We start from the raw sequence: 26,222 nt of genomic DNA, 5'->3' as shown, positions 1-26,222 counted from the left end.
AGGTCCACTGAAGCCCCTGACTACTTATTTTCCACACGAGCCTTTTATTGGGGGGTGGGGGTGGGACTTTGTATTATCCATTTATTGAGAAAACAGACTTTGAGTGCCTCCTGTAGTTTCTCATTTACTCTTGCGAGTTCCACCTCTCTATCCTGTCTTTAAATCAGTATAGTGGAAATTCCTTTAAATTCTTGGCATATGAATGGACTTTTGCCTGGCTTCCAGTACACATACCAATTCTCCACGACTTTGACAATTTATTTATGCATTTCAGCGGGAATTTTAAATGGGTGGAGAATTTAATAAATGAATTTCTAAGATCAACCTTAGTAAGAGTTACCAGTAATTAAGCTTGGGAATATTGAATTCAATATACAAATATTAAAATAACGTGCACAGAAAGTGAGAATTGGGCTTTGGAAGAAAAGATACATTTCCATCTGCTCCAAGAAGCCTTTCCAGTATTTTTATCTCTCTAAATTCCCATGGCCCTTCTTAACTATTTTTATGCTTACGATCATCCTGTGTGGGAGGTATATGTGGGTGGGTGGGGGGGTGGACTCCACAACCAAATTATAATCTTCTTGAGAATTGGGACAGTGTCATTTTTAAATTTTCTAGTTTCAAGCATAGTACATAGCATCAGTATTCATTAGATATTTATTGGATCATTTATGTACTTTGTATTGATAAAATTTAGAAGGTTTAGCATTATAGGGGTGCCAGCGAATAGAGGGGATCCCCAATGCTAGAAATCTAGAATAGATTTTTGTGTGTGTGTGAGTTCTATGCCCAATGTGGGGCTTGAATTCATGACCTGGAGATCAAGAGTCACATGCTGTCCTGACTGAGCCAGCTAGGTGCCCCTAGAATAGATTTCGTTTTGCAATTTTGTAATCGACAACTTGTAGAGGGCTTTTGGTGAATATATTTGCTTGAGAATCCAAATGTTACTCTCTACCAATATGCAGTGAAGTTTAAAACTGTGTGTTTTGATCAGTAATTGTATTTTTCTTCATCTGAAAACATTTTTAAAAGTTTCAGTATTTCATAATCCTAACACATAAATAATCTTTTAGATTTTCCTAAATATATATTGAAAATTGATATTAAAAGTTACCATTGTTTGACAATAAAGATGCCCCATGATCTACAGAACTCTTTAAATATTTTGCCTCTCTTTTTTCAGGCCCTACTTTTATCTAATGTTTCTCGAAAGAGGTTTTCAACTGGGGAAGTTATTAACTTGATGTCAGCGGATGCCCAGCAGCTCATGGACTTGACAGCAAACCTCAATCTCCTCTGGTCGGCCCCTTTTCAGATCCTGATGGCCATAGCACTTCTTTGGCAAGAGCTGGGCCCAGCTGTGTTAGCCGGGGTAGCAGTCCTTGTGTTTGTTATACCAATAAATGCTTTAGTTGCAACTAGAGTAAAAAAGCTGAAGGTAAGAAAAAGACTGCCTCATGTTACATATGTCAAACAGAAGCTGAATTTTCTGACTGGAGTTGACAATAACCATCTAGTTAATTCTGTACATGTGGAAATAATCCAGATTTATCATTCATTCATTCATTCAACCAGTATTGATTGGACATCTGTGCCAAAGTACAGCAGTGAGGAGAACTGGTAAGTTCCAGCTTTCCTTAAAGCAGACAGGCATTAAGAAATAAAGAACATAATGCCTGGTGTTAATTTGCATACAAAGAAATATAACTTAGGCTAGGGTGATAGAGTAACAACGAGAGGGCCATTTCACATACAGGGGCAGTAAAGTCCTCAGGAAAGAAACAATGTATCAGCAGGGTAAGGGAGGAATCCATGCGGATGTCTGAGAAAAAGATTTACGAAGCAGAAGAAACAGTGTGCACACAGCCTGGAGGTAAGGGTATGCTCATTTTGTCTGAGGAGTGGGCCACGGTGAGCAGGGCGTGACTGCATACAGCAAGTAGATACTAAGTGCTTAACTGAATCCATGTAAATAGTCTTCCTTTACATTCAGTCATCCATCTTACTATCAATACATTTTTTGACATCTGACATGGACCAGACGGTGTGCACTATGCTGTGCTGTAGGAAAGGAGAGACAGGACACAGTTCACTGCACTGAAAAGCCACGCACGCTGTCAGGGGAGAGACAAATGGTTTCACGTGTTAAAGTAACCACACAGGTGCAGATGTATTGCTTATGACACTTATTTTATTATTTTAAATGGATCAAAGATTAATAATATCTATGTATGGAATAATATCTATGTATGGATATGGAAATATGTCAATCATATGTTAGGGGAAAAAAGAAAGAGACATATGTATGTATGTACATGTGTATATTATGCATATATGTACATAAATATCCTTAATCCAGTTTTCAAAATGTGAATATACCAATGCACGTGGGTGTGATAGAGAGGCATAAATGGAGTTATATAGATATAGATATAAATGGACTTGTATAAGCATAGAAATAATCTAGAGATAAAGCACCAGTCTTTTAAGAATAGTTACCTATAGGGGCGCCTGGGTGGCTCAGTCGGTTAGGTCGTCAGCTCTTGATCTCAGCTCAGACCTTGATCTCAGGGTCGTGAGTTCAACCCCACACCCAGCGTGGAGCCTACATTTAAGGAAAAAAAGAAAAGTTACCTGTAAAGTAGAATTAGATGGAAAGAGGGGAGATTTTTCACTTATTACTTTAATACATTTAAGTGATGAAGGTTTATGCCTTCTTTTATATTTTTCTGAATTTTTAAAATTCAAATTACCAAATAATTACCAAAAAGATGACTAGTCTTTAAAGGTGAGAGCTAGAATATACCATATAACTATGAAATAATTATGAATTATTAACACACTAGTATTTAGAATAACAAGCTTGTTTATAATTTTAATAAATACTTTTAAACTAGCTTTTTAAAAAATTCTGTATTTTAAGTAATTTAGATTCAAATATTTAGGAATGGAAATAGATTTGGGGGACCTTAATATAGGGCCCTAAAACTTTCAAAGAGACTGCAATATTATGTACAAATATGCTAAGCAGAAAATATGCCTTTAATCACACAAACAGTATTATGGATGTTAACTTATAAATGTGTCCTTGGTTAGATATACAAATATTGTACTTATTATTATTTAAATCATAATTATGACAATATTATTGGAAGAAATCCTTAAGAAGCAATACGCAAGGGCGCCTGGGTGGCTCAGTCGTTAAGCGTCTGCCTTCGGCTCAGGTCATGGTCCCAGGGTCCTGGGATCGAGCCCCACATCGGGCTCCCCGCTCAGCGGGAAGCCTGCTTCTCTCTCTCCCACTCCCCCTGATTGTGTTCCCTCTCTCGCTGTGTCTCTATCAAATAAATAAATAAAATCTTAAAAAAAAAAAAAAAAAAAAAAGAAGCAATACGCAAGCAATGATAAGTATAAAATAATATAAATGTTAAATATTTGAATAAATATACAGTAATTACATAAGATTTGCCAAAAAAGAGTCAGTATTTGAAAATATACATTTTAATCACAAGTATTAACACTCAAGATAGTGTACTTACAATATACAGACCTTTATTTTTATTCCTGTGATACTTCTCTTATAATATATATGTATTATATATGTAAATAATTGATAGAGTTTGGGGAATTTTATCCCATTTTAATAGAAGATGGATATTATTTTATTATTCAATTTTAAACAAATTACATCTAAATAAATATTATATTTTCTACTATTTTGTAAAATACACACCTTGCTTATATTCTGCTGACTACTTTTAAGTTTTAAAATATCTATTTATAACTAATTTTAACATTATCAATAGAATAATATTATATGAATATTTTAAGATGGTTTTCAACTAAATATTATATAAAATAGAGAGAATAGCCTGTATTTTGAAAAATAGCTGTGGGCCATGTAAGTTAAATTATTAACAACCTTTGTCAAATATGCCTTCATTTTTTTCCCCTTAAATAGAAAAGCCAAACGAAGAACAAAGATAAACAGATAAAACTACTCAATGAAATCTTACATGGAATTAAGGTAATATACAAGGAATATGACTTTAATTTCACTATTTAGAATATAGCCATGTTAGTCAATAAATGAATTTTTATCATTCTTAATATCAAAGTAATTATATAATTGTATATAACATTCTTGGCAGAGTATTTCAGATTTCAGATGTATAGGAATGCTTCTTGCTAAAATAGTATTTAAATAAAACCAAATAAAATGCAGGTGTTTTCTCTTTGTTTCTCACCCAACAACTGAACACAAATATCCCAAAAGACACAAAATGTGACTTGTTTGAAGGGATTGGGTAGAAGAGATGGAATGAAGCAGGCAAGAGTGGCCATAACATCATCTTCAGTGTGAAGGCAGATTTATATGGGGGAATGATGACATATCATTCAGGTTCTTTTATGTGGAATAGAAATGATCATACAAATGTGATTCTGCAAAAGGTATGTTATAAATTATTTGTTCCATAGGAAAGCTACACCCCATGCCATTAATATTTTCTCTATGATAAAAGAGTGAAACCAACCTCATGAACTTTTAGATAGATGATAGAGATTCAAATCCTGTTGCACCTGGATTATGCTTTATCAGATGTTTCTAAAGGGCAAAATTTACAAAGCCCACATGGAATTTCCTTCTGGAATTGATAATTGCATAGGAAATTTCCTCTGTCTGGTGCATCTATCACTATAAACATAGGTTATGCCCATTATATGTACACATTGATTCACTTTAGAAATCAATAAAAATTATGCTGTATTGTGCTGTGTAGAACTTTCACAACATTGAAAATTACTAAAGTGAAAAACATTGTTAGATAAAAGATACCCTGAAAAGAGACTGATAATCATTTATTTATCTAAAATTAGGAATAGCCTTAAGTAGCTCTGAAATTTAACTCAGATTAAATTATTGAATAACTGAGATTATGTAATAAGGTCATACACTCCCAAAGTAATGTGATCCAAATGCATCTTGTACCTCTCAGTGGGTTAACTGATAACCCCTGTATTCATAAAAAGGACAGCAATGTATGTTTATAGGTTTTAAATATTGATACTCTTAAAAGGAAATTTATACTATTAGTAGGACTAGGACAGTGTAGATAAAATAAAGAACATCTCCTAAAGATACGAGCAAAGTCTAAAATTTGAAATAGCAGTCCCAGCAGTGAATACACTAGAATACTGGTAGAGGACCAAGTATAGGCAAATTGAAAGTATAGCATAGTTTAAAGGTGTGGGGGGTCGGCATCCCAGGGGTAAGGATAACAGATACCATGGCCTCTCTCTGATAATGATAATAGCTACCATTTAGTGAACATTTTCTATGGATCACACACTGTACTTACCACTTTATATCTGTTTCCTCATATAATTCTTATGAACCCCAAGAAAATAATTTCTCATTCTCATTATCCAAACAAGGAAACAAAGTGTGCAATTAAGGGTCATGTGTAAGTTCACAGAGCCAGTGGAAGATTTTTAGGGTTCTCCAGAGAAACAGAACCAAGAGGATGTGTGTGAATATATATATATTCCAATTTACAATCTCAAAACACCAGTCACCTTTCCAAAAATGGCTTCAAGTCCCATGCCGTCAGTTTCCAAGAAATTGGGAGTCCAGGGAGAGGAGAGTAGCTATTAAGAAATGGGGAGTGGATTGAAGTGAGAGTTGGACCAGCAGGAAAAGTACCAAGATTAAGCTAAACGGAAACTGCTATGGAGTTCATGCCAAGAGCTGGGATGTTGCCAAAGTCTGACTCAAGAAGAAGCTATTGGTGGGTAAGGACATAAGGCTAGAGAGAGATGGTGATTTTCCTCTCCCAGCCACCTACCCCATCCCCCGCAAAAAAAAGCCCACAATTCAGGGAAACATTTTGACTCAGCTGAAAATAGGAGCATTTTACTTTATGAGTTTACCATATTTTTTTTTAACTTTTACAATTGTGTGTGGGGGTATGCTGTGTATATTTGCATGTATGCATGTTTTTATTTTTTCTATGATATTGATTATCAAATAGTTATTGTCTGATTCCTTTACAGATCCTCAAACTTTATACATGGGAGCCCTCCTATAAAAAGAAGATTATTGAAATTCGAGAGCAGGAATTGGAAGTTCAAAAATCAGCTGGGTATCTTGCTGTATTTTCTATGCTGACATTAACTTGCATTCCATTCTTGGTGAGTGCGTATAATATTTCCTGTTTTGATTTTCAAATTTGATTCGCAGATTCACCTCCAAATTACGTGGAATTGCAGTGCCCAAAGTGAAATCTATATCTGAAATAAAATTTTCAAGAAATGCAGTCATTGACTTATGTAGATTAGGGACTGGAAGTTTTAAAGAAGGGGAAAATATGTGCATTCTCATTGGTCTGTATTTTTTACACATAATAAGATTTTACTTCTTTGTAAATTTCTCACAGAACAAACATGTGCTAGTCTGTTCTTAAACAATATAACCTGCCTTTCAGAGTTTCATTTCAGCTCTGGAATGTCTTGATTTGTGTGATTAATCCCTTTTAAGCAAGACCCAACACACACCATATAGAGTTGGGAAGAGAATTAACATTCATTGAATGTTTCTCCTGCATGCCAGATAAGTTATAGAGACTGCCTTATTTCATTCTTGCAATAATAAGGCCTTTGCTTTTTTCATTTTACAATAGGGAATGGAAGTCCATTCTAGTGTGGGAAACATCCTGAAAGTTATAAAATTGATATTTGGAGGCAAATTGGTATGAACTGAGGGCATTCTCCATCATACCATGTACACATTAGGAATCCCATGCTATTTAAACTAGAGTATAAATTGCCTTGAGGTATGAAGCAATGATGAAAGCGAAAGGATAACGAAACCACATAGAACTGAAGCATCAGTTTTTTGGTTTTTTTTAAGATTTTATTTATTTTCTGACAGAGAGAGAGACAGCGGAAGAGGGAACACAAGAAGGGGGAGTGGGAGAGGAAGAAGCAGGCTTCCCGCGGAGCAGGGAGCCCGATGCGGGGCCCGATCCCAGGACCCTGGGATCATGACCTGAGCTGAAGGCAGACGCTTAACGACTGAGCCACCCAGGCGCCCTGAAGCATCAGTTTTAATCAAAGTTACCATTCCTGGTGGTCATAGAGTCAGGAGAAATTCCATGTGTCTCTTTTGTTGGTAATTTAAAATATTGTTATTTTTATTTAAACAAATATGTGGGGATTATGAAAATAAAAGCAATATTTACATTTGGAATTCTTTGGTAAAAATGTCCAAGAAGCATTTGCTTAAGGTAAGTCCTAGGTACATGATACTCAGTACATTCTCATGCATATATGAACTTTTCTGCCTTTTCTAAATGAAACTTACAAGAGTAAATATAAATGTTATGAGCCATAATTTATTCATACTTTCTTCAGTTAATTTTATGACTCACAGAAAGTATAATCATTACATATGAATCAGAATGTATACACACACCATTGGAAAATAAATTTACATAATATACCATCTTGAAAAAAAGATCAATTAGTATACATTTTATTTTAGTTTAGTTTTTAAATTTATTTGTCAGAGAGAGAGAGAGCACAAGCAGGGGAAGCAGAAGGCAGAGGGAGAAGCAGACTCCCCGCTGAGCAAGGAGCCTGAAGCAGGACTTGATCCCAGGACCACGGGATCATGACCTGAGCCAAAGGCAGATGCCTAACCAACTGAGCCACCCAGGCACCCCAGTTTGCATACATTTTAAATGGGAGTCATAACTCTGGTAAGAATACAGTGTCTTACAGAAGGGAGCTGGACCGCGTGGTCTCAAGGATGCCATGGTCTAAGATACACAATTGTATGATCTGTATATCTTAGTGAACTGAACATTTATTTTATATTCTTCAGCAATCGTACTGAATAGTACTGAATTTTGGTAAACAACAATAAAAAAGGTTTTAAATTTTTCCCCTAATTTTTGGAACCTTAACTCATCCTGTCATTAGCACTGAGTAATTGAAGGAAGGAACATGTGTCTATTTTTCAGGTGTCCCTGGCAACATTTGGCATCTATTTCTTATTGGATGAAGGAAACATTTTAACAGCCACCAAAGTGTTCACATCTATGTCTTTGTTTAATATTTTGAGGCTTCCTTTGTTTGATTTACCAATGGTAATCTCAGCTGTGGTCCAGGTACATCCGAAATATGCTTAAACTAAAAATCATTCATCTACTGGAGTCTATGGTTTTGCACATTTTCTTTCTTTCTTTTCTTCATTATTTATTTTGCTTTTTGTGGTGGTTTTACACTGCTTTCAAAATTAATCTCCCTGAATTAATGAGTAATAGAAAACATTAAAGAATGGAAGGAATCATGTCTTCTTTGCCTATGCTTTTCTTCTATCAAAATGACTTTTAACTATTTTAATATAAGATTTTGTTTTCTTTGCTAAGTGTTAGTTTCTTTTATTTAGCTTTTTAAAAGCTGGGGTCAGACGCCATGCCGTCAAAAGGCTCATTTTCTGTTTTCAATTGAAAAATTTTTAGCGAGGTGCTTTCCATGGAACTGGATAGGAATGTTTTCCCAGGGTTCAGCAACATTTCATCTGCACTGAGTGAATAAAGCAGGGAGACAAGTGCATTGCTAATATCAGTCTGCCAACAAACCATGCATGAGGTATTTGGTTCAGCCTACCTTCACTGTAATCTCCAGTCTCTGGAGACTCTTTGAATACTATAAGGAGTAGAAAGCTGCTAAAACCACAGGGAATGTGAAGAAGTGAGTTCCTTGAATCCTCTGCCCTGAGATTTTCTGTTAAATTTTTTGAATGTCAGGTTTGGATTGCCTGGGTGTCCCCCATTGAATCCTTTTTCTGAAGTCTGAGTTCATAAACAAAGTGAAGCTTGGCTTATTAGAACCAGCTCTTTGATCTAAGAACTTTGCCTTTAAATTTTTATATTTGAATAAATAGTAATTTACAGTTACTTCATAGTAACTATAATAGTAATAATGATATTAAATTATATTAATTATATTGAAATTATAATAATAGTATATTATTTGAATAAAGAATTAGATAGTGAATACCAAGTAATCCACTTTTGTTACAGCATGCCTTTTTTTGTTGTTGTTATTTTACTAATAATGACCAACAGAGGGCATAGAAGTACTATTGATGTGACGCTTTTAACACTTGTTTCATAGCATTCTTCTCTTAAGAAAAATGCCATTCTTAGAATAAGTTTTGTTTTGCTTTTGAAATTAGAATCCAGCTAAAGGTCTGGTATCTCAAAGTGTTCTCCAACTCCTAGTGGTACATTTCTGCCTTCACTAAATAAATACAGAGAGCAATTATCAAAACAAAGAAAGAGAAGGAAAGAGAGAAGCAACCCTGCATACTAATATGATACACTTGGTAAACAAAACCATGGCCCAGTTTCATCTTAACCACTAACAATAGATGTCTTCTAGCGTCGAGTGAATAAAAATGCACTAGAGATTTCATGTAAGTCAGTTTCAGGAAAACAAAATTGATTTTATTTATCCTAATAGTAGCTAAGCATTTTGTAGCTATTTTACTGAAACCCAGTGTTATAATTGCCAGAGCTATCATTTAATATTCAGAAGCCAAATTCATTCAACAGTTCTGATGTTGTTTTTAAAAACTAATCTTTCTATAATTATTAATTAGTTATTATGGCTTTCCTAGAGTGTTAAGAAGGAATTTTTGTTTCTTTTTCTCATGCCTTCCTGCATAAATGACATCTTTTTTGATCTTTCATTCTTGAAGCTGTTCTTTCTTTTTAGGAATGAGATTATGTATAAACATTAGAACAATTCAAGCTATGCTTGCTGAATATTTAATCAGTATCTTCAATTTGCATCACAAATTTTTAATCGTGCTGTAAATCTTTTTAGTTGAAGTTCTACTTGACCCCCAAATAAATTCTGTGTTTATTTTGATAGACAACAATATCATTGAATCGTTTGGAAGACTTTCTCAACACTGAGGAGCTTCATCCTCAAAATATTGAAACAAACTACATAGGAGGTCAGCATTTCCTCTGCATTCAATATTTATTTGACTTCCGGGTTGAAGATAATTGGCTCTAAAATGTATTTATTTTTCTTCTCAGATCATGCCATTGGTTTTACAAATGCTTCCTTCTCTTGGGGTAAAACAGGGATTCCAGTACTAAAAAAGTAAGTCATGGTTTGGGGAAAATGAAAAACAAAAATTTTTTTTAGCATTAAATTCTGAAGTGTTCCATATTTTTATTTCTTAGCGTTTTTAAAGGAAAAGATGACTATATTGAAATTTACAAGAAGTTTCTTTTTTAACCTCTCATAATACCTTCTGTTTTTATGGATTTTTTTTTTTTTTACTCTTGTTTTCTATTCATTTCCTCTGTTTCCTCTGCAGCATTTGTTGTTTGCATTTTGTAATGGCTGGGTATTCATAGAATAATTTAGTATCATAGGAATAGCAGCAATTTCAAGGACAATGCTCAGCACTCTAACTTATCTGGGAATAAACATTAAAAATGTAACAAGAACTTCCTATATCATCTCTCTCCTTTTCTTGTCATGCAGCTTGAACATAAAGATTCCAGAAGGAGCTTTAGTAGCTGTTGTAGGGCAGGTTGGATCTGGAAAATCATCTGTGCTTTCTGCCATTCTGGGGGAAATGGAGAAACTTACAGGAGTTGTTCAAAGAAAGGTAAAGCCAACAATACATTCATTCCACATCTCCTAGTGTAATAGGCTATGGCCAACACATGGTTAGCATCAATAAGAATTTATCAAATCAAATTGAAGATGCAAGTATTTAATGGGTATTTCTAGTTTGTAGCAAACATTTCAATTTCCACAAAAATTGATTAGCTATGGATGGATTAGTAATAGCATTCTGTCCTCCAAATACTTTAGTGAATCATTTATGAATGCTTATGGTAATTGTTTGATGATATTAACTGAATTGCAACCAATTATAGAGAAACTAATGCAATTTATATTTTAATTTGATTTGGTTTCTAATTATCATTCATTGCAAAGTTACCTAAGTAATTACAGCCACATTTCTAAGAAGTCTTGTAGTTGCTCAGGGGTAGGATCTTTGACCCAGAAAAAAAAAATCAGAAAAATAATATATATATATTTTTTATTTTATTATGTTATGTTAGTCACCATACATTACATCATTAGTTTTTGATGTAGTGTTCCATGATTCATTGTTTGCGTATAACACCCAGTGCTCCATTCAATATGTGCCCTCTTTAATACCCATCACCAGGCTAACCCATCCCCCCCACCCCCCTCCCCTCTAGAACCCTCAGAGTCCATAGTCTTTCATGGTTCGTCTAAATAATAATACTATTTTTAAATACTTTTAATTTCAGCCCTTGGACTATGGAGAGGGCTACTCCAAGCCTTTTGTTCTGTTCTTAAAAGTCAATGGGAATAAGAATTCAACAGGTTCTTAATCAACTGTTATTTTTTTGAAACACTAGACTATCTAATGAGTTTTAGATTTAATTAACTCTTAGGTAAAATACTAACCTAATTCCTCCTTGTCACTTCTGACAAGATGGAGAAGTTCTATGGATGTGAGACCAGTTTCTTCACAGTTTTTCTCTCTAGGAAGAATCAACTCCAACTCTTTCATTTTTCTTCATAATATGTATTTCCTCATATCCTTATGTTTTTCCTGATTCCAGTCCTCTAATGATTAGCCCTTTATTTTTTCTTTTCTCTTTCAGTATTATTATTATTACTTATTTTAGGATCAACTATTGGTATCTGGGACTTTTTCTGATAAGATTATACTTAATACCACTATTTAAACCTTAAGTATACTGTCTTTGTACCCTTATGTTCTTCATAATGATTATAGTCAGTCATTTGTCTATAGTTGAAGATGACTGTAACTTATCTTAGGCCAGTGAATATCCTTTAAAAATATGATTGTCATATTGACTTTATTTTCATTTATTTAGTGTCTTCAGCTATTTTTACAGAGCAGTTATTGCACACATACTATGTGCCTGGCACTTAGTACCAGGGAAACAGGCATGAATATGATATACCCCTCTTTTTACAGAGTTTATTGTCTAGTGAGGGAGATACTAAAATCAATTATGACAAGTGTTTAAATCAGATATAAAAAAATGAATCAAAGTATAAAAAACAACAAACTCTGAAGAGTTAGAAAAATTATCAGATTTTTACTTGATCTTAAAAAAAATAATTAGGAATTGATCAAGATAAAAACAATATCAATTCTGGATTTCATCTAATGCATTAATGTGCAAAGACCTAGCCTGGTTCCTGGCACAGAGTCTGCTAGCTCCCTGTGAATTTTTATGGTTATTGTTATCTTTATTATGATTGTTAAAGCACTCATGGTAAGATTTAAAGATTATTTCTGATCCTTTGAAGGTTTGAAAGTAAGAAAATGTTCATGGTGATGCAAGAAATTATAACAATGCTGTTACTAATCACAAGACAGAGAGGACACCCTTTGTTTATATTAAGCGAGAGTTGTGGAAGAGAGAAGATATTATCTGTCAATATAATTGACAATTTTGTCCTTCGGGAAGTTCTTTGGTCTGGAGCAATGGCAGGATATGAGGATATGGGGATAAATTATTTCGCAAAACATTTTTTTTTTTTTAAGAGAGGGAGAGAAGGGCAGGGGAGAGGCAGAGGGAGAGGGAGAGAGAGAATCTTGAGAATCTTAAGCAGGTTCCATGCCCAGCGCAGAGGCCGTCTCGGGGCTCAATCTCACGACCAGGAGATCATGACCCAAGCCAAAACCAAAAGTCATACGCTTAACTGATTGAGCCACCCAGGAACTCCTCAAAACATTTTTAATCCTGAATTTATAACTGTCATTCTTATCATCTCTAATTTAATAATAATAACGAACTTGTAACACTTAGTGTTTACAAGGTGCTTTTATGTTTTATCTTTCTGTTCCTCAAGATTTCCTATGAACACTTTTTTGAGGCATATCATATCACAACATTCAACCTTCAGTCTCCTTGTTCTCAATATCAAAGGTTCACACCAGGCACCATTCATGCAGAGTTTTCAGTATCCAGTGTTCTTTAATGGAACCTTAGGGATTTGGAAGACAGTTTTTGAATTAGCAAAACTTCTATTATGGTTTCATTATTAAGAATAAAATGAAATAAAAACACATTTTCATTTGTATATGAAATTAAAATAATAATTATTCTAAAAATTAAAGGAAGAATTTATACCTCTGTGAAAAGGGATCAACTCTTCTTCAGCTCCAGTCATACCAACACATCAAGTCTATAGCTCTCAATGTAGTATTTAGTTTCTGTTTTATATTTTGCACCATTGTTCCTGTTCTTCAGTCTTTTTTTCGGTGTTCTTCCTCTGTTCCCCTTATCTTGCTAAGTATATAAGTGTTCAAAATCTCTATCACTTGAGAATTGATTTAATATTATTTTAATCAAAGGTTATTCAGGGTAAGGCAATTCAAGAGCAATTACTTTTGTGTTCAAGATCAAGTCAGATCAGAATTACATTGTTTGGGATCAAAAGCCACTCCATGTCTTACGTGCTCAACAAAGAAGAATTAAAGTTAATCTTTGATTTTTAAAGTACCTGGAGAAATCTAAAGGCTAATAGTTACATACATATACGTAGGTTAGTAGGTCAAAAAGTACTTTAAGTGTCTTGTATTGTGTAGTCAAAATAAATTCTCTAAAATCAGTGTATGGATAGAGTCCATGGGACAGATTGAAAGGTAAGTCTCTAGTTTAAATATTGTGGGTCCTCTCTAAGAAAAGGAGGGTTAGTTAAAAGGATATATTATACAGTAAACTGTCATATATTCAGGAATCATTTTGAGTCATAAAATCATCAAAAAATAAGCATAGGAGCAGTGAGTGTGTGGAAGATATGGATGTGCCACCCAGATACCCTGTCTAGCAAGGGCTTGCCTCCCAGCCCTGGGAGTACACACAGCAAGTTAGCTCCTTCAGGGTTGACCTGCTGACAACGGCCTGGCTGAGGGCCCACAACTGAAAGCCAGGCCAATCTAGCCTAACATGGAACAACTCTGATGGGTAATACTCTACATCTCTCTAGAGGGTTGGACAAAGCTTTGTTGGATCTGGATCACGGTGTGACTTCTCCATCCACCCAATCCTCCTACCTTCTTTCCTTCCACAAGAATTTATCCCAAATAAACAACTTGCACTCCAGGCTCAGTGTTATGCACTACACTGTGTTCCCCCAAAATTCATATGTTAAAGTCCTAATCCCAAGAATGTGACTGTATTTGGAGATAGAGTCTTTAAAGAGGTAATTAAATTAAGATATAATCGGGTGGGCCTTAATCCAATATGACTGGTGTTCTTAAGAGAAGAAGAAATTAAGACACACATACCCACACAGAGGGAAGGCCATGTGAAGACTCAAGAAAAGGCAGTCATCCACAAGCTAAGGAGATAGACCTCAGAAGACGTCAACCTTGCAGACAACTTGTCACACTTCTAGCCTCCAGAATTGTGAGAAAAGAAATTTCTGTTGTTTAAGCAATCCGGTCTGTGGTATCTTGTTAACGGCAACTGGAGCTGACTAATACAATCAGCCTCTGCTTCCAGAAAACTCCACCAGAGACAGATAACTTTGATAGAAACTACAGTGAAAGTAAATAAGAAGTACAAAGTAACTCATTTGAAGGGGCCTCTACGAAACATGTATAAAATTAAAATGTAAATAGGATATACTTACAGTTAAGAAATAACCTAGTTTTTTATTTTTTTTATTTTTTTATTTTTTTAAAGATTTTATTTATTTATTTGACAGAGAGGGAGATAGCGAGAGCAGGAACACAAGCAGGGGGAATGGGAGAGGGAGAAGCAGGCTTCCCGCCAAACAGGGAGCCCGATGTGGGACTCGATCCCAGGACCCTGGGATCATGACCTGAGCCGAAGGCAGACGCCTAACGACTGAGCCACCCAGGCGCCCAAGAAATAACCTAGTTTTTTAAAAATTCAGTTTAAAGTTAAAGCAAAACTGGACTGAATATGTTCCTTTAATGTAGTATATGCAACTTTTTCTTTTCCCTTGTTAAGAACATGTCTTTTATTTCTTCCCTTTTTAGGGTTCTGTGGCTTATGTTGCCCAGCAGGCCTGGATTCAGAATTGCATTTTACAAGAAAACATTCTCTTTGGCTCCATCATGCAGAAGCAGTTTTATGAGCAAGTATTGGAAGCCTGTGCCCTCCTTCCTGATTTGGAGCAGTTACCAAATGGAGATCAAACTGAGATTGGAGAAAGAGTAAGGAAAATATAATTTATCATATGCAGGAATAAAACTCCATTCAGCCGTGCTAATAAAATATTTATAGTCTTTTTCCTGAGGTCCTAGAGAGCCATACACAACTATAATTTTTTAAAAATCATTACAGAATTCCTATGAAAGAGATGGCAATATTAAGGACAAATAATTATCTGTAATTGACTATTTGGAAAACAGATTTAAAATCAGCAGGAAATTCTGTCGTTAGGATCTACGTGGGGGAATGAAAGCCCACCAACTGGATCATCAGCACTTTGTTTTCATTGCTGGCTCACTATCTAACGAGTGAATGGTAGTTTGTTTTTTTTGTTTTTTTTTCCCCTGTGTCTCTTTGCACAAAGTCAAGCCTAGGACAGTAGCAACAGAGCGCCAGTCTCCAGTGGTGGCACCGAGGCCAGGTTCTAAAAAGGCTCAGGGACGATGCTGTCATTAATGTGCCTTCTCCGTGTTTGCTCATTCTTGCTTAAGAGGATCTTGTTTCCCATAGTCTTTGTTCTATTTTATTTTCATTGCATTAATGAATAGTCATTACGCTGCCCAGTGTTTTGGAGTTAAAACAAAACAAAACAAGATAGCGTGAGCCAAAGCATGAACCCCGAGAGATTATCTCCGACCCGTGACTAAAATCTCCATTAATTAAACATGAATGCAAAAGCAGCCTCTGCCTGCGATTCATGTGTGCTGTGAAGATGAGTAAATAATCCTTGCCAAGTGCTTCGAATTTCTGAAAAGAGAGCATAGCATTGTTAGGCATTTTTACCCCTGGCCCCCTGTTGTTTAATAGTCCTCTTACATAAATTGATAAATAAAATAGAGAACAAAATCATAGAAAGTGGGCATATTAAAAAAACTCTAGAATGAGGCAAAATTTACCTCTTACGTAGACTTATGTTGGCTTCACTCATAGTCTGTTACTTTGCAGATGTATTTTCTCAAGTTATTAAATAGATTTAATATTTTTCCCCACCTCTCTGTTTTTTTTCTGGTGTCTTCACGTCCGCAGGCAAAATGGCACCATGGCTAAAATTATGCAGAAATGTGACTTCTTCAAACTTGTTCATACATACTGAATATTATGCCAATAAAGCCAATCACTAATAATATGAAATAGTTGATAATATGTAACTAAAAAGAATCTAAAAAAGAAAAATTTTCAAAATATGAAGTATATATTTAATATAGGCATAAATGTTATTGCTGTTTATAACTTCTACTTTTTATTATTAAGTGTCTCCCAATCTGATGATATACTTTAAAATAAACATGTAATTGAATATTTCAAAAGGCAATCTGTTTACAACTGTTAGGAGACAAGCAAGATAACAAATGTAGAATTTTCCTCACTTTCCTTTATCTTTTCCTTTGGCATTCTTCAATTGACCACAAATATTTATCAATGTATTATTATATGCCTTTATTCTGCTGTGGGGTACCCAATGGTGAGCAAGAGAGCTATCACCCTGCCTTCAAGAGATTTTCAGTCTAGTGGATCTCTGCCAATGAAATTATCAGTTGTCCTTTATTAATATTAATCAACAGACAGTCTATGTGCTGGGAATGCAAGGATGAATTTAGCTCATAGTCTTGTGAGGGAGACTGATGTGGATATAGCCATTTCTTGCAATGGGATGAGTAAATGGAGCACCATCAGGACAGGAATGGAGGGAAGGAATCAGTTTACTTGGAATACTGGGTGGAAGATTGCTTTCAAAGAGAACTTCCTAGGGTGAATAGCTTTTGAATTGAAAAGGGAAGATATGGGCTCCCTAGCAGAGTGACCAGCCTCTGCTAGTCTGGTTGGCAGGCAGCATTGGGAGAGTGGGTGATGGCAGATGAGATGTGGGCATCACAGGTGTTTAAACAAGGTGATTTCATAATCACAGGATATGCAGTGACAAGGCAGAGGATGCACTGGAGAGAGGAGTGATTGGGTGATGATAGTGAGGTTGATTGCATCTGTACTTGGTGTTGGATTTGTTGTAAATATTTTACCTTCATCTTATTAAATGCTCATGACACACCCATGAGTTAGGGGCTATTATAATCACACACACAGAAGCACACACACACACATATATATACACACATGCACACATGTATCATATTACTTTATATATTTTTTTCATGCCTGTCTCCCCTGCTAAACTGTGACCTCCTCATGATAGAGGCTCAGTTTCATTTATTTCTGAATCCCAAGTGTTAGCGTAGCACCCAGAATATGGTTATACAAAGGAGGTATTTGTTGAGTAGGCGGAGGATGAGAAAAGCAAAAAAGCAATGGCATTTTATAATTAGAGGTAACTGGCTAAGTTCTGTGCTGCAAGGAGGGCTTTTAAGCCAGATCTATAAACACTAAATATAAAATAAATCAAGTAAATTGGGCCTGGCCCCATAATTCTCTATATGTGGCTGTACATGTCGACTTTAATTCTCACACGGAATGATGTATATTCCTTATTCTTGCTTCTTAGAGTTGTACTTTTGCCAACAAGACTTGTACTAATCTTTCTACAGAATAAAATAGGACATGGTGATTACTGCTTTGGTAATTTAGCTATTAGTCTCCATTTTCTATGTGTCAATTTAAAAATGATCCCTGGTGTCGGTATATGGTTGGCAGCCAAGTCTTATTTAATATTTCAGAGGCATGACTTTTCAGAGTTAGGGGATTGGAAATTGCTTTCTCCTTAATTGTTAGTATCTACTTTTGAGAGCAAGCAGTTAAGAGAAAGTAGATACATCTGTTAATTTGCACAAGTTAGTAGCACTTGGAAATAGGGGGTGGGGGTAGGCCTTTGGATTTTGTAATAAAGAAGGGTTTGAGGGCTAATCTTGAGTTGTTTTCTATCCATGCTACAGAAGAGAAATTGGATGTCACTATACGTGCTTTGAGATTTACACATTTTTGGTCTTGGTTTTTTCCTCCTCCTCCATCTGCAGGGTGTGAATATAAGTGGGGGCCAGAAGCACCGCGTCAGTCTGGCCAGAGCTGTGTATAGTGGGGCTGACATCTACCTCCTGGATGATCCCTTTGCTGCAGTTGATGTCCATGTTGGAAAGCAACTTTTTGATAAAGTGATTGGGTCCTCGGGTATTTTGAAAAACAAGGTAGCTGTAGTGTCACTTATGCTTTTGGGGGGAAAGGGGAAGATGATAATCTGCATAGCATTGTGCCTAAAATTCCAACATTTTGTTCATTTGTTGAAGTAAAGTAGTGATATTTCATATGAAAAAGGGGATATCATACTGACCTTTTTACAGATAAACTTTAATGAATATTTTTTAAAGTTTTTTTTTTACAAGTTTACTCTGACAATAATTTATGTGATTGTTACCTTATAGACTGATACCATACTCTAAGGGGATTTGTATGTCAGAATGAATTGGTTTTAGTTTACTTGATTTTTTTTAAATGGTATTTTCATACATAGCACTTGCAAAAAAAGTATTATTTTACTGATTATTTATTACTTAAAACTATGGTATTATTAACATAGCAGTAACAATTCACCTCTCTTGTGAAAGGGCCAAGAAGAAAGGAATTAATATTTACCAAGTGCATACCATGTCTGACGCTAAATTAGTTCATTTAGTTCTTATAGCAAGTCTCTGAATAGGTATTATTATTCCTGTTTTACCTATGAGGGAACTTGGGACTCAAAATGATTTGATACAGGGAGCTTAGCTTAAGAATAGCAGAGATTTTAATAACATGTAGAATTGTTGAATCACTATGTTGTACCCCTGAAACTAATGTAACATCGTGTGCAAACGTACTTTAATTAAAAAAAAAAAAGAACAGCAGAGATTTTAAAAAGTCTGTCTGACCACAAGGCTGTACTCATTCCTTCATAATATGCATTTATAGACTTGTTAATATAAGGCACTCTGGAAAACGTTAAATAAATGCATAAAATGTTAAAGTATATATCTAAGTAAATAATAGATAAATGTCTTTACTTATTAAAATGAGCCCAAGATAAAAACCTCTGGTTCAATCCTATGGGTATGTGTACAATAATATGGAAAGACTTAAAAATAAATACTATGAATTATGACTGGAATCAAACACTTTATTGTAATGCTATAGGACCTTTAAAAAGTAAGCATGAATGACAGATATGAAATTTTTAAATTTGTTATGAAATTGATTCGTTTTTAATGAATGAAGACTACCTGAACCAGAGGGTTAAAACACTTGCAATCTTTTGTTTGTTTGTTTGTCTGGTTTTTGTCTAACAGCACATAATCATTCGTTGTGAAATACATATATGCAGCCTTATACTGGTACCTACTAACAATTACACTCTAAAATAGTAAAAAAAAAAACAACACACACACAAAAAACAAAAAATTGCAGCTTTCTTTAAAATAGATTATTTTTCCTTTTTTTTTTTTTTTTGGTAACCCAAGAAATAAAACACTGTTTTTCAGACTCGTATCTTAGTGACACATGACCTCACACTTCTGCCACAGATGGATCTGATTGTTGTAATGGAGAGTGGCAGAGTTGCACACATGGGAACATACCAGGAGCTGCTGTCGAAAACCAGAAACCTCACAAATTTGCTTCAGGCCTTCAGTGAACGAGAAAAAGGTGAGACACAATGAAAAATAAGCCTACGATGCCGTGTGCCTAGCCATTCCGAAAGTCCATTAATTGTGTGATTTCTTACAATGCCTTTTTCTTCATTCATCCTGCTTAAGTCAGGAGCTGGGCACCTTCCTTTCTCTAGAAAAGAAACAAACGTTAGGACACATCAGCTAAAAATTACCCTCATTTATGATTTTTTAAGCAAAATGTTATGCCCCAAGATCTGTTTGTTCATCTCTGAAATAAGAGATTAGATGATTTATAAGCTCTACTGCGGGTCTAGAATATAATGGGTCTAAACATTCTACTTTCTTTAAAATTAAGAACAGGGAGCATAAATCCATGTCAAGTAAGTAATAAATATTTTAAACATACTGTTGCATGCTGAGGAGGAGAAACGAACAAACAGAAAAGGAATCTGAGGAAAGACAAAGGGGAATGATATTTGTCTTAACTTTTATGAGATAACAATTGAGTTTACCTACTAATTTTTGTTACTATACTCCTACCATTTTAAATTAAGATTATACATGTTTATGTAAATGAAGTGGTTTGATCCTTACCTAATTAAGACACAGGGATGTTTGAAGTCGAGTATTAGCTTAATATTCTAGAGGTCAGTTATTTCCCATCTTTGAAAGTGTAGGGGCGCCTGGGTGGCTCAGTTGTTAAGCGTCTGCCTTTGGCTCAGGTCATGATCCCAGGGTCCTGGGATGGAGTCCCACATCGCATCAGGCTCCCTGCTCAGCAGGGTGTCTGCTGCTCCCCCTGTTTGTGCTCTCTTGCTCTCTCTGTCAAATAAATAAATAAAATTAAAAAAAAAAAAAGAAAGTGTAATGTGCGTCATCTCTTTTTCCATCTATAGATGCTTTCTCAGGTAGACCGCTATGATACTTGTCCTATAACTTCCCAGAATACCACTGAGAAATGACTATAAAATCAGTTACCTACTTCATAATTTCAGGGTAACAGAGGAAATACAGAGCTATATCTCAGTATTTCCTATATGAACTCATATCCACTAATCACTTTACACTGTACCTAGTTATAAAAGTCATAAAAATATGAAACCAGTTTATAACAGGATCAGTGCAATTTATTATTTGTTGTGAAATCAAAGCGATTTTGTTGATGTATTTCTTTTTTTGGACCTAAGCTAATACACTTTAGTTATATACTACTATTTTTTGTCTTTCTTGTCTTTATTCCTTTCTCAAATTCAAATATTCTATCTGTAGATGCATTCAGAAATATCTGATGCATCATCAGATGGCTATGATCATTCTTTTTTTTTTTTTTAAAGATTTTATTCATTTATTTTTCTGAGAAGAGAGCACGAGCAGGGGGAGGAGCAGCAGAGGGAGAAGCAGGCTCCCTACTGAGCAGGGATCCCGATGCGGGACTCGATCCCAGGACCCTGGGATCATGACCTGAGCCAAAGGCAGATGCTCAACCGACTAAGCCACCCAGGCGTCCCAGCTATGGTCATTCTTAGTAAAAGAAGCACCTTCTCTTCTCTTAATGGCTAACAATTTTTAAAATGATCTCTTATCTTCTTGGCCAAGCTAAGTAATAATTTATGCTTACTGTATGTATAGGAAAGAGATGACTGTGAGTGTCTCCTAGGATGAAAATGTGGTCTGTCATTTTTCTCTATTCCCAGCTTTTAGGTAGCTTCATGCTAGGCACATTACAGGTCCTCAGTAGCTGTTTGTTAAACAGGTGAATCTGCTGGAAGCATGTCTCCTCAGGAGTTAATGGGATGATTTGGAATGCTATGAGCCAGTGTATTTTTCATGTGGCCATTTATTTTAAAGGCCACATGAAATATAAGTTGTATTACTTTGGAAAATATAGCTCGAAAAGCAGGCAATGCATAAGTTTTATGGTCAATATTTAATTTACCATAAAATATAAACAGTGTATCTTTTGAAAGTTGTGGAATTTGCTCTTGTTTAAAATCCCAGTTTTTGGAAACAAATATCATGCCTTCTCTTTTATTTCTATATACCCTCTTATGTACATGAATCCTCTATGGTAACAAATGGAAAGCAGTATTATTCTTGAAGTTGGCCTGACATTAATAGATGTTACTACCTCACTGTCAGAAATATGCCAGAGTTAGAAAAATGCAAATTGAACTTTTTTTTCCCTAATGACTTCAATATTGTGTCTTCTCTATTAAAATTCAGGAAGGTGATGAGTAGAGATAATTTTTGTACTAAAAATATAATACATTTTTTAAAAAGGATATTTCTGGGATTTTGATTTTTTTGGATGCTGAATAAAAAAATGTAAAGGCTTTTTAAAGGCCACCATAAAATTACACATGATGATACTAGATGTTAGATAGGTATTTGTAAAGGGTCAGTCATGTATAGTGTAATTCCCTTAGGGCCCACACAGAGCAAGGCAAAAGTAGATTTTGATGATATAAACCACCCCATTAAATAATAGTTTCAAACCAGGTTACATTCAGTGTCAAGTTCTTATTTATTTATTTATTTATTTGAGAGAGAGAGTGCACGTGAGCACGAGTGGGGGGAGGAGCAGAGGGAAAGGGACAAGTAGACTCTGTGCTGAGCCCAGAGCCCAGAGTCCTACACGGGGCTCCATCCCAACAACCCTCAGGTCCTGACCTGAGCCGAGATCAAGACTCAGATGCTTAACTGACTGAGCCACCCAGGCGCCCCCAGTGTCAGGTTCTTACAGTGCTGCTCTTAGATCTGGACCAGCATGACCTAGTACTACACTCTACCTTGTTCTGGCCTTTCTTAGCTGCCTTTCTGGTCAAGAGCCCAAGGATTGTGCCCATCAGGGGTCTCCTTCCAATCTTCTACTTTTTGAGTATTCCAGATATTTTGGGGTTCCAGAATTCTCTGCCCAAATAACATAAACTTGCTCCTCAGTCCTATCCTCCCAAAGGCAGGCTAATCTACTGGCATTTGCCACTCTTTGGCCTGAGGAGGTTTTTCTTTCTTGGAGGGATGGGTTAGGGTGAACAAAGCCTGGACATATGGGCTGGGGTGTCCCCAGACATGCAGCAGGATGGGGTTGGGGTGGGAGAGAAGGGGACAAGGGACTTTACTGGGACTATCTCACCTAGGACTGTTAGGTTTCCAAGGAGCTCTTAGGATTTCAAACACTCTCACATGGACCTTAGCTTTCAGGTGGTTGGGAAGGTGTATTGGTTGGGATAAGCAATAGAACTTATTTATGATAAGTTGGTTGGCTCCATCTGTTACTGTTAAATAATTAGGAATATGGTATGTGGGCCTTCATTTATATTCTTGCCCTGGTACCCACCAATGTGAGGTGCAGGCCTGTCCCTGTGGGGCATTTCTTTTTCTTATTTGTATAAGTAGTAGGGAAAACTCACATTATATCTGAGAGCATTTTTATTGGGATTTAGGGGAAAAGGATTACCTAGACAAGGAGTGGAATTTGAGAGGTATGATCCCCAGTACTGAAACACCCTGTGGTCTATCATTTATGTTTTAATTTATCTTCTTTGATCTTGAGTCTGTTCAAGAATTCTTTTAAAAGGTACACAATGCTTCCATTTTAAAATTCAGGTTAACTTAGGTGACACCAGAGTGGGAGTAAAAGTAAGCACAATTTTGTGGAAAAAACACTGGGCCAATTTTAGGTTGCCCCAGGCTCTAGTTCTGACTCAGAATAACTATGTGAGTCTTCATAGAGTTGACTTTACACCTCTGGTTCTTCCCATTTATGAAAAATGGGACTGAACTAAGTCTTTTTTTTCCTAGTGGCTGATGTGGAATTGAACAATGCACATTTTTATCATTCCCTTGCCTCCAAAACTACTTACGACTTAGCCACTTTTTCTTCTTTTCCTATCATCCTCACCTTTACTATTAAGGTTAATAACAGATAACTTAGAAAAAGTAGTTTTTATAGTATAATTTGGGTTTGGATACATCAGATCTTGGAGACTCCATCCAGCTCTGAAAAATCTACAAATCTCACCTTAAGGGGATATTATATTAGAGAATCAGTCAGAGGTGAGAAGAAAAGTCAATGAAGAAAGATATGAAGAGTAATGATAAATTTACATATTTATAGGTTTAGTCTAGGCTACTTCTTTTTTTTTTTTTTAAGATTTTATTTATTTATTTGACAGAGAGATACACAGTGAGAGAGGGAACACAAGCAGGGGGAGTGGGAGAGGGAGAAGCAGGACTCCCACCGAGAAGGGAGCCCGATGCGGGGCTCGATCCCAGGACCCTGGGATCATGCCCCGAGCCGAAGGCAGACGCCCAATGACTGAGCCACCCAGGCGCCCCTAGGCTACTTCTTACCCACGCTAACAATCCTGGTGATAGCTAGGAGGATGTCATGGGTAGTAAGTCAATATATTCACAACTTTTACCTTTACTTAATCCTCCCCGAAACCTCCTGAGACCGCATGGTCATGATTTTACAAAGATTAGGTATCTTGCACAAGTTAAGACAGATTGTAAGTGGCAGAATTTGAATCTGATACTACATCTGTTTCATGCGAGGCCAGCCAAACTCTTAAACATTTTATCAAATGTGTAGGAACAAGTACACTGACTTGGTGTGAAGAGACAGGAAGGGGTGTGTGGCTCAGCTCACTCTTGTTTGCTCTGTCTCTGTCTCTCTCCCTTCCTCTCTGTCTCTTTGATAACTGTTGGTTTCAGGCAAGTCACTTATCCTATCTGAGTTTTATTTTTCCCTTGCAAAATATGGATAAGCTTAACTATTCTCTTTATCTTACAAGCTCATTTGGTACTCAAATGTAATGTATGTGAAAGACCTCTATAAATTGCAAATATATAAATTTTAAAATTATTATTATAAACTATAAAAATGAAAACGGTCCTTAGGCAGGAGGGGGCTGAAACATCTCCAGATCAAATTTTCATTCTGTGAGACATGGAATACCATGTTTCGTAGAGATGGTTGGTGTAAGTCAGATTTTTCCATTAAGGGCTATTAGATGTTTACTTCTAGAAATAAGAAAACATAGAATTCATAGAAGAGATTGTAGAAATTCCCAGGTCCAGTTCCTTTTTTTTAAAGATGAGAAGTCTGAAATTCAAGGAGTTTAAGTATTATACTGTAAAAAAAAGACAAAACTCAGCCAAGCTCTGAGATGTTTCCCATCAAATTCATAAGCAGTAACTTGAACCTCAATCTTGTAGTTCTAGATGTGAGACCTTGGTTTGTGTGACCTGCTTAACTTCTCTGTGCCTCAGTCTTTTCATCCCTAGAATAAAGGGATAGTTATAGTATCTTCCTCATAGGGATCAAGAATATATATACATATATATATATATATCATTTAGAAAAATGCTTGCCATATAGGAAGCTATTATTAGTATTAGTGACATTAGAAAGAACATGACAGAGATTTGGGGAATTTACCATTGTGTTTCATTAGTAATCTTCATAATAATCAAATTGTCTATAAGGCTTCATTAAATTGCATTTTTCTTTTAAAAACTAGAGTCATGTTCCTCTTGGGCAAATACCTAGCCATTCTGTGGAAGTCCAAAACAAGTTAACACTCCTCTCTAATGTCCAAAAAAATAATTTGTGTAGGCTTTTTCATTATGAAATCTTAGTTTTAGAAGATGTTAGAAGATACTTCAGGTGAAGGGGAAGTAATGGGAAAAATGAAAGGGCTCCCTGTATACCTGTGGATCCAGAACCAAAATTTCTCCAACGGTATAATCTTTCATCATATCTCTCTCTATTTTATGCATTGTTTGCTTATATGTATATGAAAGCACTCACCATCTTCCTCTCCAGCTCATGCTTTAAAGCGAGTCAGTGTAATCAACTCCAGAACTATACTGAAAGACCAAATCTTGGAGCAAAATGATAGGTGAGTATTAGGATAATACCAGGCTCACTGGGATTATGAATAATTAATTACAATCCTTTTAACATTTAAAATGCTTCCTTTATAAAGGATCTACACATTATAATGGCTACAATATGTACTTAGTGGTCTCCAGGTTTTAAACTCTTAAGTTAGATGGATGTGTCTAAGGTTTTAAGAGAGATGGATGTGACTTAGTTTGGGAAATACATGCTCGTTAGACTCTCAATAACTTCTAGACAAATTCTAGTAGCAGAATTGTGTGTGTGTGCGTGTGCGCCCTGTCCCCAACCCATAACAGTCATACCCACTGCTGATGTGAATGTGAAATAAGCTTTAGATGTGAGAATTCTACAATGGACTGGTATGGGTATCAGGCCAGGATATGTGACCTAGAAATAGGGACTTGGTGTAGGAATTGAAGAATC

The 26,222-nt window shown here is 35.7% G+C and overlaps 1 protein-coding gene across 6 annotated transcripts in view; it reads left to right on the top strand.

Moving 5' to 3' along the window:
- LOC116633737 (multidrug resistance-associated protein 1-like) overlaps positions 1–26,222 on the top strand; it is an 87,533-nt gene that overhangs the window by 27,333 nt on the left and 33,978 nt on the right. For 5 of the 6 annotated variants that reach the window (XM_032406304.1, XM_032406305.1, XM_032406307.1 and 2 more), the window contains 11 exons: positions 1,190–1,444; positions 3,968–4,033; positions 6,061–6,198; positions 8,031–8,177; positions 9,952–10,036; positions 10,122–10,188; positions 10,579–10,705; positions 15,131–15,307; positions 18,269–18,436; positions 19,763–19,925; positions 25,722–25,797. In XM_032406304.1, the coding sequence (XP_032262195.1) occupies positions 1,190–1,444; positions 3,968–4,033; positions 6,061–6,198; positions 8,031–8,177; positions 9,952–10,036; positions 10,122–10,188; positions 10,579–10,705; positions 15,131–15,307; positions 18,269–18,436; positions 19,763–19,925; positions 25,722–25,797 (1,469 nt within the window). The remainder of the gene's footprint in view (positions 1–1,189; positions 1,445–3,967; positions 4,034–6,060; positions 6,199–8,030; positions 8,178–9,951; positions 10,037–10,121; positions 10,189–10,578; positions 10,706–15,130; positions 15,308–18,268; positions 18,437–19,762; positions 19,926–25,721; positions 25,798–26,222) is intronic. The other variant, XM_032406306.1, reaches the window with a different exon arrangement.

This window comes from Phoca vitulina, unplaced genomic scaffold, assembly GCF_004348235.1.
Source record: "Phoca vitulina isolate PV1807 unplaced genomic scaffold, GSC_HSeal_1.0 scaffold8, whole genome shotgun sequence".
NCBI classification, from domain to species: domain Eukaryota; kingdom Metazoa; phylum Chordata; class Mammalia; order Carnivora; family Phocidae; genus Phoca; species Phoca vitulina.
Note: the sequence above shows the minus strand (reverse complement) of the source record. Positions and strands in the feature narration are given on the sequence as shown.